This window comes from Herpailurus yagouaroundi, unplaced genomic scaffold (assembly GCF_014898765.1).
Source record: "Herpailurus yagouaroundi ecotype Mexico unplaced genomic scaffold, PumYag 67690, whole genome shotgun sequence".
Classification (NCBI taxonomy): domain Eukaryota; kingdom Metazoa; phylum Chordata; class Mammalia; order Carnivora; family Felidae; genus Herpailurus; species Herpailurus yagouaroundi.
The window spans coordinates 843,567-861,173 of NW_024420490.1; the positions used below are offsets into that span (position 1 = coordinate 843,567).

Below are 17,607 nucleotides of genomic sequence, written 5' to 3' on the forward strand. Positions count from 1 at the left end.
CATACAGAGAAAGAGGTGAGAGAGAAGCAGGTGTAGGGAAATGAGCTGCTGTCAGGAGTCCTGCTGGCTGAATTCAGATCCTGGCTGGTACTATATTTGCTGTGTGATTTGGAGTGAGCCATGGTCAAATCACTCTGGGTCTTAGTTTCCTCGTCCGTAAAAAGGGTCTAATAAAGCCCTTTGTCATGGAATTACTATTAGAAGTAAACAAGAGTATGCATGTAAACGACAGTGCCTCGCATACAGCCAGCAGTCACCAAATATTTCCTTGCTCTTCCCTTCACCTGTTTTCTTTAAAAAAAAAAAAAAAAAAAAAAAAACTCTCAGGAAGGGGCGCCTGGGCGGCTCCGTTGGTTAAGCCTCCGACTTTGGCTCAGGTCATGATCTCATGGTCTGTGAGTTCGAGCCCCGCATTGGGCTCTGTGCTGACAGCTCAGAGCCTGGAGCCTGCTTTGGATTCTGTGTCTCCTCTCTCTGCTCCTTCCCATTCTCATGCTCTGTCTCTCAATAATAAATAAACATTAAAAAAAAATAAAAACCCTCAGGAAAATGCCATCAGAAATCTAAACATCAGGGGCTGTTCATTATTCATCTTTTAATCCAATGAGCCTGTCACGTTGTCCCATAGACAGTACGTTACACACTGTAAACTTAGATAGCTACGTCTTCTTAAGAATCCAGGCCACTGGCCTCTAACTTCTAGCCCAACTCACAAATCTGTGGGAAAAGGAACAGACAGCTACCTGGAATAGAATGAGCTCTTTATGTAAACTTATCTTCTCCTTTTCATGGAAAATGTCCTCTGACTCTTTAAAATGATCCTATGTATTATTTTGATTAATTGCCTACTGTTTAGTGCACAAAAGACTCACAACTGTATTATTAAAAGCCAACTTCAGGGCGCCTGAGTGGCTCAGTCGGTTGAGCGTCCGACTTCGGCTCAGGTCATGATCTCGTGGTCCGTGAGTTCGAGCCCCGCGTCGGGGTCTGTGCTGACAGCTCAGAGCCTGGAGCCTGCTTCAGATTCTGTGTCTCCCTCTCTCTCTGTCCCTCCCCCATCCTGCTCTGTCTCTCTCTTTCAAAAATAAATAAACATTAAAAAAAAATTAAAAAGCCAACCTAATAAAAGCAAGCATTTAGGATAGAATACAAAAAAAAAGGTGTGGGGCTACTACTAAACAGGTGAAAAAGCAGGAGGAAAGAGCCTCCTGCAGAGAGCTAGAATTGGAGCTAAGGATGGAAGTTTGAACTGTAATTCAGCAGGCAGACAAAAGTCAAAGAAAACCACTGGACAGAAAGAAGAGGACATGGAAAGGCCCAGAGATGTGGAAAAGCTTGGGCCACTGAGGGAACAGAGAGTTTCCCAAGTACAGGATATGGAATGAGAAATGATGGAAAGTGAAAGTCGAGGGGCATCTGGGTGGCTCAGACCGTTAAACGTCTGACTTCAGCTCAGGTCATGATCTCGTGGTTCCTGAGTTTGAGCCCCGCGAGGGGGGGCAGGGGATGGGGGGGCTGACAGTGCAGAGCCTGCTTCAAATCCTCTGTCTCCCTCCCTCTCTGCCCCTGCCCTCTCAAAAATAAATAAACATTAAAAAAGAAACAGAAAACGAGACTCGAACTCCATCGGGGCCTGATTATAAAGAGCCTGGCAATCTCTGCCAACAGAGTCTGCATCTCTATCCTGGAGGAAAGCAACTTGGATAAGCACACAAGTGAATTCAGAAATCTTGAACACTGGATCTCATGCCTCATAACAGAGGGGTTCTTCTCCCGAGAAGCTCCGAGAGGCTCCCGAAGACCTGAAGCATTACTGCTACCTTATTGCAAAAATCAACCAAAAGCCGGGTACACATAGAACCTAGGACTCATCAGGAAGTCTCAGGGCCAAGCACAACACCTGCTACATAGCAGGCCACCTCTCAGATTTCCTGTGAAGTCCCAGCACCTTCTTAAGCATGACGGATTATGGCTGCAATGAGTTTCAACGGAACAGCTGACTCTTTGTCAAGACTCTCCTAGGTATTTACTTAGAAGTCTCTCTCTTAGATTTCCCCATGCCTACCACAGGCCTATCATATGTTAGACGCTCAGTAAATATTTGACGAATGAGAACTGACAGTGAAGAAGCCAATTAAGACCATTAAATGCAGTACTTTTCAAACCGTGGGGTATGATGGACTTGTGGGTCGTGAAGCCAGTTCAGTAGCTCAACAGCAGCTTTTTTGAAAAATAAACACTGGGAGAAAATTAGAAAATATCGGCATGCATCCCGTTTTGGGAAAGCAAATACGACTGTGTGAAACTTTGGTTTCCATTAGATAAACTAACGTGTGTGGGAGTCTCTGTGTGTGTGCGTGTCCTGGATGTCATTGGAAAATATGTGTCCTACTTTGGGTCATGGCAATAAGGTGCTTCCAGCCTGTCTCAGGCCAAGCGGACAAGTTCACCAGAACTTCTGTGGTGTAAACCTTCACAGATACATGGAGGAATCCGTCACAGGCCCAGCAGCTGGGGTCTGACGGCAGGGACAGGAGGTGGCCCTTGCACTAACTACCGCACCGCACCCAAACTCCCAGAGCCCCCCGTGCCTGCCTTACCAGCCCACACCTACGCCCTACCTGAGGACTGGGATGCCCATGACCCTGTGGGCTCATCATGCGGTAACCTGTGCCTGCAGCTTGAGAGCTGAGTCCTCCTCAGTTGGGTGTGACATCTGCCTTAGAAGGAGGCCCAAGCTGAGGGCAGAAAAGGTGCCTACCCAGAACTTAAGTCTATTTTCCATGAAAATATATCTTCTTATAACCACACAAGGTTTACTCTTTGCCTTTGATTAGGACTTTTGTACTGACATCTTTGAAAAGGAAAGGGACAAGGACGCAGATTCGACATAGCTTCAACCACTTTATTAACCAGAAACTCAACTGGTTAACAATTAGATCAACAGAGAGCGATACTATTTTCAAATTGGGCCCAATCTCTGTCTTCTGTGTTTGTTGCAATCAATCTTCCCTCCAGGCCTACAGACAAGTTTCTGTCTGAAATCTTAAATCTGGTAACCATAGTAATGAAGCAGAGGGAAGGGGAGATCATGGAGATACACTACAGATACTCCAAGGGGGGGGCACCTCATTTTACCTATTATTTTCCATTGTTCTTTCTTCTATTTCTTTCTTTTTCTTTTTTTTTTTTTTTTGTAAGAGTTGCTTGCCAGAAGCTAGAATCAAAGTGCTAGTGAGCAAACAGTTGCAGGGAAGGGAGAAGAGAGCTAGGGCAGAGATGATCTGCAAAACTAAGTAATAATCCAGAATAATGGAGCAGAGATTGTGTTTCTGGTTCACTTCCCTGCTTTGCCATGTCCTTGGGAGAAGCGCCACGCAAGTGCCTCCTGACGGTTTACGGTGCTCACATGCTTCAGGAACTGCTAATTTTACAATAGAACCTACAGTCCATATTCATTTGAGAAGACCCAGCTTATCGGGATCATTCAAATTCAGAAGGGAATCATGACTGGCCAGAGAAAGCAGGTTTATAGTTTTGCAGAAAATAGGTCTGTTCTGCAGCTGTGGAAAATGAAGTGCTGTCCCACCGAGGTCTCTTTCCTCAGGCTAGGCCTCACTGCCCCTCTGTCAAAAGCACCTAATGCTTCTCCAGGTCACACCTGGGTGATTTCATCATGACGTCTCTTCAAAGTTGAGAGGAAGGGACCAAGGGCAAGACCAAACATAGAACCAACCCTATTGATTGAGCCCTCAGCTCTGGAGTTTTACTTAGCTCCCTGCAGCGACAACCAGCTCACCAAACCTTGACGCCCAATAGCACTGACTCCTCTCCCTCTGAGCTCCTTTCAGCAGAAATTGAGCACAGGGTGGGAAGAGAAGAAGGAAAGAGGTGGCTACTTGGAAGGCTGATATTACTGCTTGCAGCCTCTAGGCTGTCAAAAGGGAATAAAGGTAGGACTCCAGGAACATGGTGTGTTGACCTCCAAAAATACATCCATTCAGTGCCTAATTCTTTATGTAATGTGAGGTTATACGTTACTATTTGGGGGCTTATTTCATATTCTGTTTTACATATGCTATATTAGAATCTTCAAAATTCCAATTTTGAATTAGAAGGGGCTTGCTGCTTAAATGAAATCCTTAGAAATAATAAAATAAAATATTTTGCAAGTCAAAGATAACTGAAAGAGAAAATACACCCGAAACAAACCATTCCTGTGGGGTTGATTATAATAGAGAAGGGTTTCTCAAAATGGATCAGAATGACTAGAAACTTCCAGGAGATCAAGGACGGTCATAGCAGGGCACAGCCTATTGAATATATCTTAACTGCACATGGGTCAGCATCTTCAACGTGTCTTCCTCTTCTAGGCTTCTTATAAGCCTCAGCAATTTTCATACACGATCACAGACTACCACAGTTAGTACGTACATAAATGGTCACCTAGTTGCTTACCCACACGGTACCTCTATACCCAACATCTCCAACAAATGATTAAACACTTGAATACCTTTAGCAACAAGGAAGTCATTACCTTCCAAGTTGTTGTGCTCCACGTTCAGTCACACAGTTGTTGAAAGTGAGTTTTAACTTCCTTCCACAAATGAGTTGAATTCTGTCCCCTGTAATGTCAACCAATTGTCTCTAATTAGCAATCTTGGAGCTATTAACATAAGCCAGACTCATCTGTTTCTAAGGTCAGCCTCTCTCTGTTCCTTCTATGGTTCCTCAAGTGGTGTGCTTTCAGGGACATCAGCGCCTTGCACCTTACCCTGCCCTCAAGGCTATCCTGTTTGTATGTCTTACCCCTCTTCCTATCCAATGACCCAAGGACAACAGTCCATAAGCTGGGATATCAATGAAATTCTCTCTTTCTTTTTTTAACGTTTATTTATTTTTTGAGACAGAGAGAGACAGAGCATAAACGGGGGAGGGTCAGAGAGAGAGGGAGACACAGAATCAGAAACAGGCTCCAGGCTCTGAGTGGTCAGCCCAGAGCCCGACGTGGGGCTCGAACTCACGGACCACGAGATCATGACCTGAGCCGAAGTCGGACGCTTAACCGACTGAGGCTCCCAGGTGTCCCTGAAATTCTCTCTTTCAAGAATTTGAATGAAGAGTACTCTGATTAGATGATAGTAAGGACTTGAGTTGACAAGGTTCCCACAGGGTTGAGGCTGGGTTGGCCCAGCTGAAACATGCATAAGTAATGGAAGCTGAAAAGAGAAAAGCAGAAATGGGAGAGAAGAACAGCCATGCAAGTTTGAGAATAATCGCATTTCCTGACTTGCTCACTGGAGTTCCTGGGCTGGGGAGACCTGCTCACACCATCGTCAATATCCTCATCATGCCTCTCATCTATTGAATAGTTTTGTATACCAGGCACTGCTATAAGCCCTTAATGTGCACTATCACACTGAATCCTTTCTAAAACCCTGTAAGGAAGATGCCATTATTTCTCTTTTACTGAAGAGGAGACTGAGGCATGTAGAGGACTGAGTGACTTACCCAGCTCCCACACTGGTTAGAGGCAGAGCCAAAATTTGAAATCAGGAGTTCTGGATCCAGAAGTCAGGCTTCTTACCTTTACAGGGCACTGCTTCCCTGTCCTTGGAGATTCATGAGATTTTCTTACGATATTTTGTATAGTAATTTCTTAAAGAAATTCCCCATTTATTTAAGCAACTGCGAAGCAGGTTTCTGTCTTTCTTAACAAATCCTCCCCGATTAAAATACGGGAAGATTAAAAGATACTAACTCCTGGCCAAATGGCACAGACAGGTGCCTTTGAGCTGCTCTGTAGTTGCACTAAAAAGTAGGCTCAGTTAACAAAATGAGGCTGCCTTTACATCAATCGCTTTTCTGTAACATATCTGTAATACTCTTATGTATCTTCCAGAGGCAGTGCGTTTCAAGGTGCTATTAGACAAACAATGCCATCTAACTTCCCTTTAGTTATTCCAGCCTAACATTACCCCTTCCACAGTATGCTATTGGTCTGTACATTCCTTTACCACAGCAGATATCACATTATATTGGAATCATTTGTGTGTATCAGTGTTTCCCAACCTCAGCACTACGGAAATCTGAAGCTAGATAATTCATGCTTTGCTGTGGGGGAGTGTCCTGTGCATTGTAGGATGTTCAGCAGTATCCTGGCCTCTACCCTCTAGATGCCAATAGCATCGTCTCCCCCATTATGACAACTAAAAAATGTCTCCAGACATTGCCCATATCCCCTAGTGGGTGGAATCACTCTTGGTTGAGAACCACTGGTCCACATGTTCTAACACTCCCCCACCCCAAACAATCCCACACTGACTTCAAGGGCAGGACTCGGTCTCTTTTATCCTTACTTCTTTTCAATGTTTGGTGCATTATAATGCTTAATAAATCTTAATTGAATAAAACTATAGTAACTTGCATTCAAATGGTGTTTTGTACTTATAAGCCTTGAGTCCCTGTATATCTGTATCTGGATTTGGTCACGAAAACAGAGACACTAATATACTACCAGAACAAGGGGTTTAATATAGATATTAGGGTTTATATTAATATGAGAGTAACTACAGGAATGAAGGTCTAGAAGGCTATAGCCAGAAAAAAAGGACTTGAACCTGAAGCTCTGGGTCGAAAAGAAGGTATTCACAGGGAAATCTGAGAAGCCACCATATCCAGCCTGGAAAGTGAGATCATAAAATGCGGGCCCACAGAAACATCTGTTATTCCACAACATCTAACAAAGCAGCCTCATCTGACATCCTCAGACTTCCAAAAATAATAGCCTCTGCCTCCCTTCCACTTTTGAAATTTCTCAGATTCCTCTCACGCGGAGAAACCTTAACCTGGAGCCAATCAAGAAGGGAATTCTGGGAAGTGTAGTTTTCACCAGCTTTAGGCAGGCTCTTGTACAGGAATAGCAGTGCCAGGTAAAGATAATCCCATAGAGTAATCGCTTTTTGACACTAAGTGTATATATGGAGAGAAAGGGGGAAAGAGAGAGAGAGAGAGAGGACAGGAGGGAGGGAGAGAGGGACTGGAGCACATAAATGGTCTGGAGAATTTGGCAGAGTCACAATCACCCAAGTGAGAAAGCAAGTAAATGCTTGGTGTGATTTTGTGGCTGTTGCTGTTCTTGTTTTTCTTTTGGCAGAGGGCTCGTCCTCTGATCACCCGTCCCTTTCAGGCTGTGCTCTGTAGACAGTTTCAATGTTCACTTTGTTTGCACCCTGAACAGATGGCAAACTATGTTAATAATCGAACAGCTCATACTCCAGATGGAGGATGTTCCCCTTCATGCTTCTTAGATTTTCGGGTGTCTTCTGAGCATTCTAGCTAGACCAGAATTGACAGAGACTACGAGGAAAGAATTTCCAGACACAAGAAACGGCCTTGCTCTTGAGGAATCGAAACATCACCAGCATGTTATCGATTTCTGAACCACTCTCTAGGACTACAGCTGACATTAAGTAAAAATATTTCTGCTTTATAGATATTGACCCAAAAATCAAACAATTACTTTTAAATAATGGACTTCCAGTCCATTAAAAGTATGGTGCTGTAGGTGAGGTGTGGTCCAAAGTAGAGTGAAGTATGTATTGCACTTTAGAAAATTAGACTCAAAATATACATCGAAAAGACATATACCTCAGAGACTGTATGGCCCATGGAGTCTCAACCTTTTCACAGAAAAGGTCTGCTGACATCTGGGCTAGAAGACGAGCAGCAGGAGTTAAGGTCTGAGAGGTAACGGGGACATTGCAAGGACTTGTCTTTTACTGAGTGAGGTGAGACCCACTGGAGAGTTTTGAACTGATGAAGATCTGACTTGACTCACATTTTCACAGGATCCCTCTAGTTGCTGCACTGAGAATAGATATTATTGTTGGGAGAGAGGGTCTGGAAGCCAGGGGACCAGGAAGAAGACTATTAAAATAATTCTGGTGGGCACAGTTCTGATGAGCCACCATTGGGTGGCTCAGACCAGAATGTAGCATTGGGGGGAGTAAAAGGTGACTACATTCTGGTTTGGAGATTGGGCTGACTGGGCTTGCTGGTCCTAGGTGTGTTGCATAGCCCCCTGCAGGTGCAAGGGAGGCTAGAAAATGCAGTCTCCCCATGTGCGCATGTGTGGCCGGCTAAAACAGGGTCTCTTAAGTTGGGGTGATTTTGCAGTGTGTGGCGATGTCCAGGGACATTTTTTCATCGTCACAACTTGGAAGGAAGGGTGCTACTTGCATCTCGTGGGTAGCAGCCAGGGCTGCTGCTAAATATCCTAAAATACACAACACAGCTCCCTACCACAAGTAATTACCTGGTCCTAAGTGTCAATAGTGCCGCAGTTAAAAAGTCCTGAGGTAAAGAGGATCCACCACTGGAAATCTTAGAAAAATGGGTTTTTGTGGATAACTGGGAGTCTTAGCCCAATGCCATCCCTGGGTCCCAACCCCTGGCAAGGCATTTGTAAGCTGTGGCAACATCAGTTCTGGAATCCCAGCTCATAGCACAGCTGAGTTCCGTTTGTCCTCCTTGCCCACTATTTCTCCGTGGTTACTGAAGGTGAGCTTTGTCCTGAATAAGAGGCCCAGGGGGCTTTTGTTTTCATATGGAGACTTGTAAACCAAGTCATGTGACCGAGGCAATGAAGGAGACTTTGTGTAAGGGTGGCTAAGTGAGATGCAGGACCACGGTGCAGGTGGTGATTTAAGAGATCTGTGAAAAAAAATGTTCCATTAATTAGAATTTCATAAGATAAAACCAATGTTTGGTGAGGACAACAGATCTACAGGAATTTCATTCTCCTCACCAACCCAAATGGATGGCATGTCAGTTCAAATACCCTTAATATTATGCAAATACTCCTTAGTCTTTTGCTAGGGGAAATAACTGATAAGGTCTAATTTATTTGATGAAATATTTGCATATATCTAACATATACTGTCTTTTCATTTGCCTAGCATTATTATTTTGACTTCCAAATAGATGGATAAATGAAAAATGTTTCTTTGTATTTTGGCATGTTTGTCTATGCCATTTATTTTCTTTGCAAGTAAGCATATAGTTTTTGCTAAGATTGTTCATGAGTTTGATCTAAATTTATGTATTTTCACACTATCTGGGCTGGTCACTAGTTTAATGGTGGGCCAAAAAAATGGACAGTGTTTCAAATATAGACCACAAATACCTGTTTTATTTATTTATTTATTTATTTATTTGAGAAGGAGAAAGCACAAGGGGGGGGTGAGGGGCAGAGGGAGAGAGAGAGAGAGAGAGAGAGAGAGAGAGAGAGAGAGAGAGAGAGAGAATCTTAAGAATCTGAAGCTCCACGCTCAGCCTGGAGCCCAACATGGGGCTTGATCCCACGACCCTGGGATCATGACCTGAGCCCAAATCAAGAGTCGGCCACAAGGCTATCGAGTCTGTAGTGAGAGGGATAGGGATGAAAGTTCTTTGAGGAATATTGACCCAGAGGCTGCAGAAAGGACTGCAACTGGCAAAGAGAGGGAGATCAACTAAGAGACGATCACTAGCCCTTTCTCTCCCCCAGGGAACTTATCCTTTCTGAACCTTTACTCAGAATCAAGAGGATCACTGCAAGCACAGTTACTGAATAACTGTCACAGGACTAGCACCATACCGGGGGATGGGGTTACAGAGGTGACTTTGCATACTCTCAGGAGTTCACCCTCTAGTGACTGAAGACAATAGTGGAAATCAGCTATCAAAATCCAGAGTTCCTGACTACCTATTCTTTAACATAATTGGGAAGCAAAAATTTTTAAATAATAAAAAGGAAAATTGGAAATGTATCCTAAAAAGCAATAGGTAGCTAAACAGTCTTTTCCAGATTAGGGCAATCATAGATGATTTGCACATTGCCTTGTATATGTCAGCTACATTACCATGGATACCCTCACTAATTCTGGAGACTTGAGGCACATCTGACCACCAATAAATCTTTGTATGTATCTCAAGCATATGTCTTATGTTATTCTCTATACACCCCACAAAAAAAACCCAAAAAATAAACAAAAAAAAACAAACCAAGGTCTTATTCATCTTTTGGTTCCCATGGTTCTCAAAATAAAGCCCCAAACAGGCAGTGTGGTTTGCAAGGCCCTACATGACCCAGCCCCTGGTCACTTGTGACACCTTGTCTCACTCCACTTTGCCCCTGCATTCCAGGAGCCTTCCTGCCCCCTCTCCATTGCAGCAAACCCTCCCATGTGAGACATCTCTCAACTCTGCCTTCACGTCTTTAATGCCTTTGATTTTTCAAGTCTCTAACAAAATGTCACTTTCTCAGGGAAAAGCTTCTCCTATCTGCCAGATTAGGTCAGGTCCCCCATTAATAAGCTCGCATAGTACCCTGTACCTATCCTTCAGAGCCCTTATCAGCGTTTCTAATTATGTATTCCTGTGATTATTTTATTTACATTTGTCTACATCAAGATTGTGAGCTCCTTGACGAAAAGAATTTGATCTGTTTTGCTTACCACTGGGTCCCTCGCAAATGGCACAGTGCCTGGCATCTCCTTAGGCATTTTCTGTCTGACTACTCAATCTAAAACACCCTCTCTGCCACTCATCTCTCCTAAGTCTCTTACCTTGATTGTTTTTCTTCAAAAATCATATATCCATGTGTGTGTGTGTGTGTGTGCGTGTGTGTGTGTGTGTGTGTGTGTGAGTGAGTGTCTGGGAATATCTTGTATGTGTGTATACATATATGTATATATGTATATGTAGGATAATGTGTTTGTGCGTGTGCATACGTCATTTCTTTCCTTGTTACTGCCTGTTTTCCCCAATAGAATGTAAACTCCAAAAAACCCGAAACTTCACCTTCTTGTTTACTGCTCTAGTCCCACCACATACCCAGCACATAACAGGTCCTCAATGAATATTTGTTGGAAATACAAATTCACGAATGGCAAGTGCTCAAAAAATGAATACCAGAAGGTTCCTTGTGCAAAAATTAATATAGCAATATGATGCACTGAAAAGAGATGCTCCAATGATAAGTTTTCTTCTGGAAAAATTGCTATGGACTGTCTGCCAGAAGGACACTTTGACAGTTTTAATTCACTTTACCACAACTCATTAATCAACAAAGGGTCATATTTGGTTTACTTTAAATTTGTTGTTCTGCAAGTTCAGTCAGAGTCTTCATCCATAATCTTAAATGAAGCTATTTGGGGTTTGATAGGGAAAAATTCATAAAACTCAAAGACTTCCAGAGTCCTTGGAATCAGACAGGGGATCAGAAAGACTTGGATTTGAATCTCAGCTTCAACATTAGTAATATAATTTGGGGAAGTCACGTGACTTTCCCCAGTCTCGGTTTCTCCTGAAAGCATGTGATTTCCATGGTCAGTTTGGTGACAGGACTGACTGTGGTTTTAAGTGCTTAGTACATAGTTATAATCAAAAAATTATACTTATTTATTATTCGTATTGATCCCCAAGTCCCTGTGACACAAAGGAGGAAATTGAGGCTGCAAGACTTGAGAATTTCTCAAGGCCATCCCTGCCACCCAAGTCCAGGTAATAGAAATCAGCAGGCCTTACAGCTAAACATTATCCAACCTTCATTTGCTCAGGGGACTTTTTTGGTGAACACCTGCTGGGTTTTGGACTCACAGTGTTTTCTAAGGAGGGCCAGAGACTCCATTATGTCCCCGTATTGATCGAGGCTTACTACATACAACCTTCATTTCCAACTGAGCCCTTTCCTGTTCCAACAGAAGAGAGCCTGGGTCCAATCAAAGAATCTGGGTGAGAAATGTGATGGAAAGAACTATCCCCTACACCAGTTTTTAGGAGTCCTTTTCTTTCCTCCTTTCTAGGGTATAAGAGAAAAATTGGAACCATGAGCTCCACTAAAATCTTTCATTTTATAAATGCCATGTCCTTTAATTATATTGAAATCATTCGCTTCTGACGAACAATTCGCTACATTGCAATTCTGGTGAGCTTTAGGTCCAATTTCACATCTAGACAGGAGGTATTACAGACACAGAAATGAGTAAACTTTACAGTAAGTAAAAGTGAGGCCTGAATTAAATAAAATAATAAATCTCAAATGAGTTGCATGGTGCCATGGCAGTGCTTCATGCGGCAGGACAGGACTTAAGGAGATTTTCTAGGAGTGGGATATAGAAATTGAACATATTGAAGCTTGGGATGATTCATTTTCTGTGGGAATTTAATCAGTGCATAACCAAAGAGAGTGAGCTAGAAGTATTTACTGTTCAAAGTTACTGAAGATGGTGGGTCAGCAGCAATACTTAACTAATCAGTTTCCCGGCTAATTAGAAGAAGTGGAGAATATCTGAGTAAGATTCTTTCCTTACTGGGAAGATCTGATTCTCCCTGTGAATATGTTCAACTGAGCTGTGCCTACAGATTGCTCTTTATTTTAGCGTCAGCTTATCCCTGACTCAAGCTCATCTCCTTCTTACCCTCATATAGGAATCCTGCCATATTACCATAACATTTTATGCTGAACCTGTTATAAAGGCAATTAGTCATTCATTATAACACAGAAACTCAAATTGTTGCAATTATGTTTTCTGAATCAAAACCATACCGTTTGATGTGGAGAATTTAAGGTTCTGTATTTAAAATGCGTCGGATGAGTCATAATGGTGAATAAGAAGACCCTTAAACTAGCATTCGTATCTCCTGCATATGAAAAATTAAATGGATAACTCCTACCTACGACAAATTTATTTTTTGCGATGGAGGATTTTAAAGAATGGATTTAATTAGCTGTAACTATGCTCATAAGCATAATTGGAAGTACTGCTGAATGAATGAGGAAAGTATTTTTAAGAGCAGAAAAAAACCCTCTTAAAATTCCCTTTTGTTCATTACGCAACAAACGTTTATTAAGCACCCACGGTTTGTTGGGCACCGGACAACATAATGAGAACCCAAGCTGGCATCATTCTACTCTAGCTCTGGTCTTTCATCGGATGAGTTCATCTCTTCAGCTGTCCATTCACAGTATGTGAGGCAAGACTACAGAAACTAAATGAATGAGTCAGTCTGAAAAGAAACATGGATGTGGGTATTTAGGTTTCCTTTTGTTCTGCGTGCTAAAGCAGTTTACTAGCTAACCACCTTTCCTGTTGCTTCAGGGATCCAGGAATTTAAAAAGAATCTTATCTCACGTAGGCAGTGAACTATATGCTTAATCGTGAGTTTCTAAATGTTTATAGAGGTGAGAACAGCAATTTGCAAGATTCTACAGATATGGAAAGGAAAAACAGCACAGTAAATTTAGGCAGATAAGGGGAAATGTACTTTGAGGAATAGTTTCCATTATGAAAAGTAATTTTAGACTTAATAATATAGAATAGTTTCCACATTTTAGAGCTGGACCTTAGAGCTCATCGAGGCCACTGGTTTCCAACCTTCTGCATCAGGGTCACTGGATTTTAAATCGCCCTAGAGATTCTAATTCATTTGATCTGGAAGGAGTGAGGAGGCGAGGCAGGCATGCATATACTTGTAAAAGTTCCCCAATGGTCAAAGCTGAGGCCCATAAATCTAGTCCAGCCTTGATATTTTTGGTATGAGATCCCTGGGCCTTTAAAAAATAAAGAGCTTGCTTAAGATCAACAGCAGCTTACAACCCTTGGAGCCTGAGCTAGAACCCAAATATCCAAATTCCTAGTCTGTATCTCTCTTTACTAAACCAACTGACACAGTTTCTACTTCTCTCACTCAGTAGTTGAGATCTAATTACCAGTTGGTAATAGAAAGTCAAGACCGCCTATAACCCATGTGACTCCTAAGTCCCCTCCCTCTAATGACCTGTGTGCTTCCTTTCTTGCTAAGGACTGAATAAGTCTTCTGATAGCACTGCAATGCTTAATATATCTATTTATTCCATATTTAAAAATACCTTTTTAAATACTTCATTTAGAACTTCATTCTTTATTTTTTTATGTTTATTTATTTGTTTTGAGGGGAGGGGCAGGGAGAAAGGAAGAGAGAGAATCCCAAGCAGGCTCTGCACTAAGAGCGGGAACTCTATCCCACAAACTGTGAGATCGCGACCTGAGCCGAAATCAAGAGTTAGACGCTCAACCGACTGAGCCACCCAGGCGCCTCTACCATTCACATTTTAAGGCAAAGAAAACAGATTCAATATTTGAATCTGAGTCCAATTAAAGTCTTCATTATTGAGCTTATATAGATAGCTGGGCACATGAAAGTACTCTAATGTCAGGCTCAGTTTTCTTAGCCAGTTACCTTATATGATAACACCTTGAGGTTGAACACTTCCAGTGGGTTCTGAAAGTTCCATGCAAGTAGGGCTCTTATCCAACTTCATCAACTGTTTCTGAGTACCTAGCAAAATGCCCGCCATAGACTCAACACTCAATAATTCATTGTTGCATGAGAAATTCCTTAATACATTTTGTTAAGAAATAAGACAGAGTATCTTGAACCAACTTGTATAGGACAATCCCATATAAATAAAAGTACTGAGATGATATTATAAAGGTAGTTTTACAGTTACTTTATTCTAAGAGCTCTAGTCTGATTTTCCTGATAAAAATTTGTCCTTGCTGTACCACTTGAATTACAGTTGGGCTCTCATTCATATCATGTTAAAAGTACTTCACTCAGGGGCCGTCTGAGGAGCTCAGTCGGTTAAGCACCTGACTCTTGGTTTCAGTTCAGGTCATGATCTCACGGTCTGTGAGTTCGAGCCCCACGTAGGGCTCTGCACTGACAGTGTGGAGCCTGCTTGGGATTCTCTCCTTCCTTCCTCTCCTTCCTTCTCTCTCTCTGTCTCTCTCTCAAAATAAATAAATAAACATTCAGTATATCTTTTATATGTGGCTTAAGGCACAACTGATGTGCAATACAAACTCATGAAATAAAATTAATACCAAGTTCTCCTGTGTTTTGGGAAACATAACCATTGTTATTATCTGGCAAAATAAAAAGTGCAGTGCCTTTGGTGATTCCCAGGGGTTGTACAGTATTGTGGAAGGCAGTGAACTAGTTTCCAAAGAAGATTCAATCGATGGTTATTTAGAACTAAACTTTTATTAAGTAGGTCATTTCAATTCCACTCTTTCGACTCCACCATTTTGACCCAACCACACACCAAGATTCCATACGTTTGACTCTACTAAGGCTATCTGCACTTTACCCTGAGGTTATACTTTTTCAGTCTTTTATCTAATTCACGTTGAAGTAATCAACACAAAATACCACTGACATCTGCTAAAATGACCCGTGTTTAAATATGGTAGAGATAACTAACAAAAGAATCAATGATAAAAATTCACACTAGAAAACAAGTGTTGGTGAGGATATGGAGAAAAGGGAACCCTCAGGCACTGTTGGTGGGAATGCAAACTGGTGTAGCCACTCTAGAAAACAGTATGGAAGTTCCTCAAAAAGTTAAAAATAGAACTACCCTATAATCCAGCAATCACACTACGATGTACCCAAAGAATACAAAAACACTAATTCTTAGGGATACATTCACCTCTATATTTATGGCAGCATTATTTACAATAGCTAAATTATGGAAGCAGCCCAAGTGTCCATCGATTGATGAATGCATAAAGAAGATGTTGTGTACACACACACACAATGGAGTATTACTCAGCCGTAAAAAAGAATGAAAGCTTGCCATTTGCAACGACATGGATGGAGCTAGAAAGTACAATGCTAAGTGAAAAAGTCAGTCAGAGAAAGACAAATACCATATAATTTCACTCATATGTGGAATTTAAGAAACAAAACAAATGAGCAAAGGGAAGACAGAGAGAGAGAATCAGATCAAGAAACAGACTCTTAACTGTAGAGAACAAACTGATGGTTCCCAGAGGAGGTATGAGGGGGATAGGTGAGATAGGTGATACAGATTAAGGAGTACACTTATCGTGATGAGCAATGAATAATGTATAGAATTGCTGAATCACTGTGTTGCACACCTGAAACTAATATTGTGTACTAACAATATTAGAAAATAAAACAATTTTAAAAATTGGATCACCTAAAAAAAATCGACACCAGAAAAATCAGTCATGGTCAAAATATTCAACATCACATAGTGGATGTTTAATCTCTGATATATAACTGAGATCAACTAGAAGACCAGAGGGGAAACAAGTATGCATATAAGGGGTTAATATTAGATCTAATATTAACCTTAAAGCCAATGTTAATGGAAGGAACTAGGCTATGAATGGGCCACAAAACTAGAAGTTCCTAGCTTAGCGCCAGGTACACAGCAGGGATTCAGTAAATGATTTTTTGAATGAGTGAATGAAGCGTGAATGAGTAAATGAACAAATGGTGCTCTACATGGAGTATAAAATTGGGATTTGGAGACTGGGCTTTAAAATAGTTCATTCAGGGGCACCTGGGTGGCTCAGTCGGTTAAGCGTCCAACTTCGGCTCAGGACATGATCTCACTGTTTGTGAGTTTGAGCCCCGTGTTGGACTCTGTGCTGACGGCTCAGAGCCTGGAGCCTGCTTCGGATTCTGTCTCCCTCTCTCTCTGCCCCTCCCCCACTTGTGTTCTGTCTCTCTCTGTCTCGCAAAAATGAATAAATGTAAAAAAAATTTTTTAAATAGTTCATTCAAAGTTATGGATTAATAAACCAGATTTGGGGAAAGTCAGTGCTGAATATAATGTGTTTCTGTTTAATTAATTAAAATGACCACAAAGTCATGATTCTTACTCTTAATCTCTCAGCCTGAAATTTAATGAACTGTATCTGTTCCATGAATAATTGAGTTGAACTTGAAAGAGAATTCCACATTCCCAAAGCCTCCCACACTACCAGTTAACTGTGATTTATCCTTTTACTTCTGAAGAATTTTAAGCATCTTCCATCTGATTTGACTGACAACCAATCTGTGCTTCCTCTGTCTTTATTCTCCCAGGAAGAAGATGTTACTCGTGAAAGTCGTTTTAATTTCAGTGGTTATGGGATGGGTCACTGCCTCCAAGTGAAAGATGGAACAGCTGTCAAGGCCACACCTGCCAACCCGCTCCCACAACCCCCAAAAGATGCAGATGCCATCAAGAAGAAGTTTGTGGACCGGGCAAAAAGGATTGACACGATATCTCGAGCTGCCTTCCCATTGGCCTTCCTCATTTTCAACATCTTTTACTGGATCACATACAAGATCATTCGGCATGAAGATGTCCACAAGAAATAGATGTGCCCTTCGGACCCTGGACTTTCTTGCCTAATTGTTGTGCTTGTAAATACACAGTGAAATTGTCTTTCTATCACTTTGACAGAGGAGATGACTAAGGGAGGGGGGAGGGAAGATCATGAGGGCAGGTTTCCTGGCACGTACATGAATAAAGATAAGTTATCTGGGCAATGACGGAAAATGTTTGCACAAAATTAAGGTGTTGCAGAATCACGTGAGCATAATTCCCTTCATAGTCTTTAGCGTTGTTATTTCAGGTGATGTATTAATTAGACAGGATATGCAAGGTCAAGTGCTTGAGAGCTATTTGGTTTGGTTTTGACTAATTCTGGTACTGAAAAGTTAGCTTAAAACACACACACACACACACACACACACACACACACACACACACACACA

At 41.8% G+C, this 17,607-nt stretch overlaps 1 protein-coding gene across 4 annotated transcripts in view; it reads left to right on the top strand.

Annotated features, from left to right (window-relative positions):
• Positions 1-17,607, top strand: part of GLRA2 (glycine receptor alpha 2) — a 176,297-nt gene extending 158,690 nt beyond the window's left edge. For all 4 annotated transcript variants that reach the window (XM_040468234.1, XM_040468233.1, XM_040468235.1 and 1 more), the window contains one exon: positions 16,930-17,607. In XM_040468234.1, coding sequence (XP_040324168.1) covers positions 16,930-17,208 — 279 coding nt within the window. In that variant the 3' untranslated portion in view covers positions 17,209-17,607. The remainder of the gene's footprint in view (positions 1-16,929) is intronic.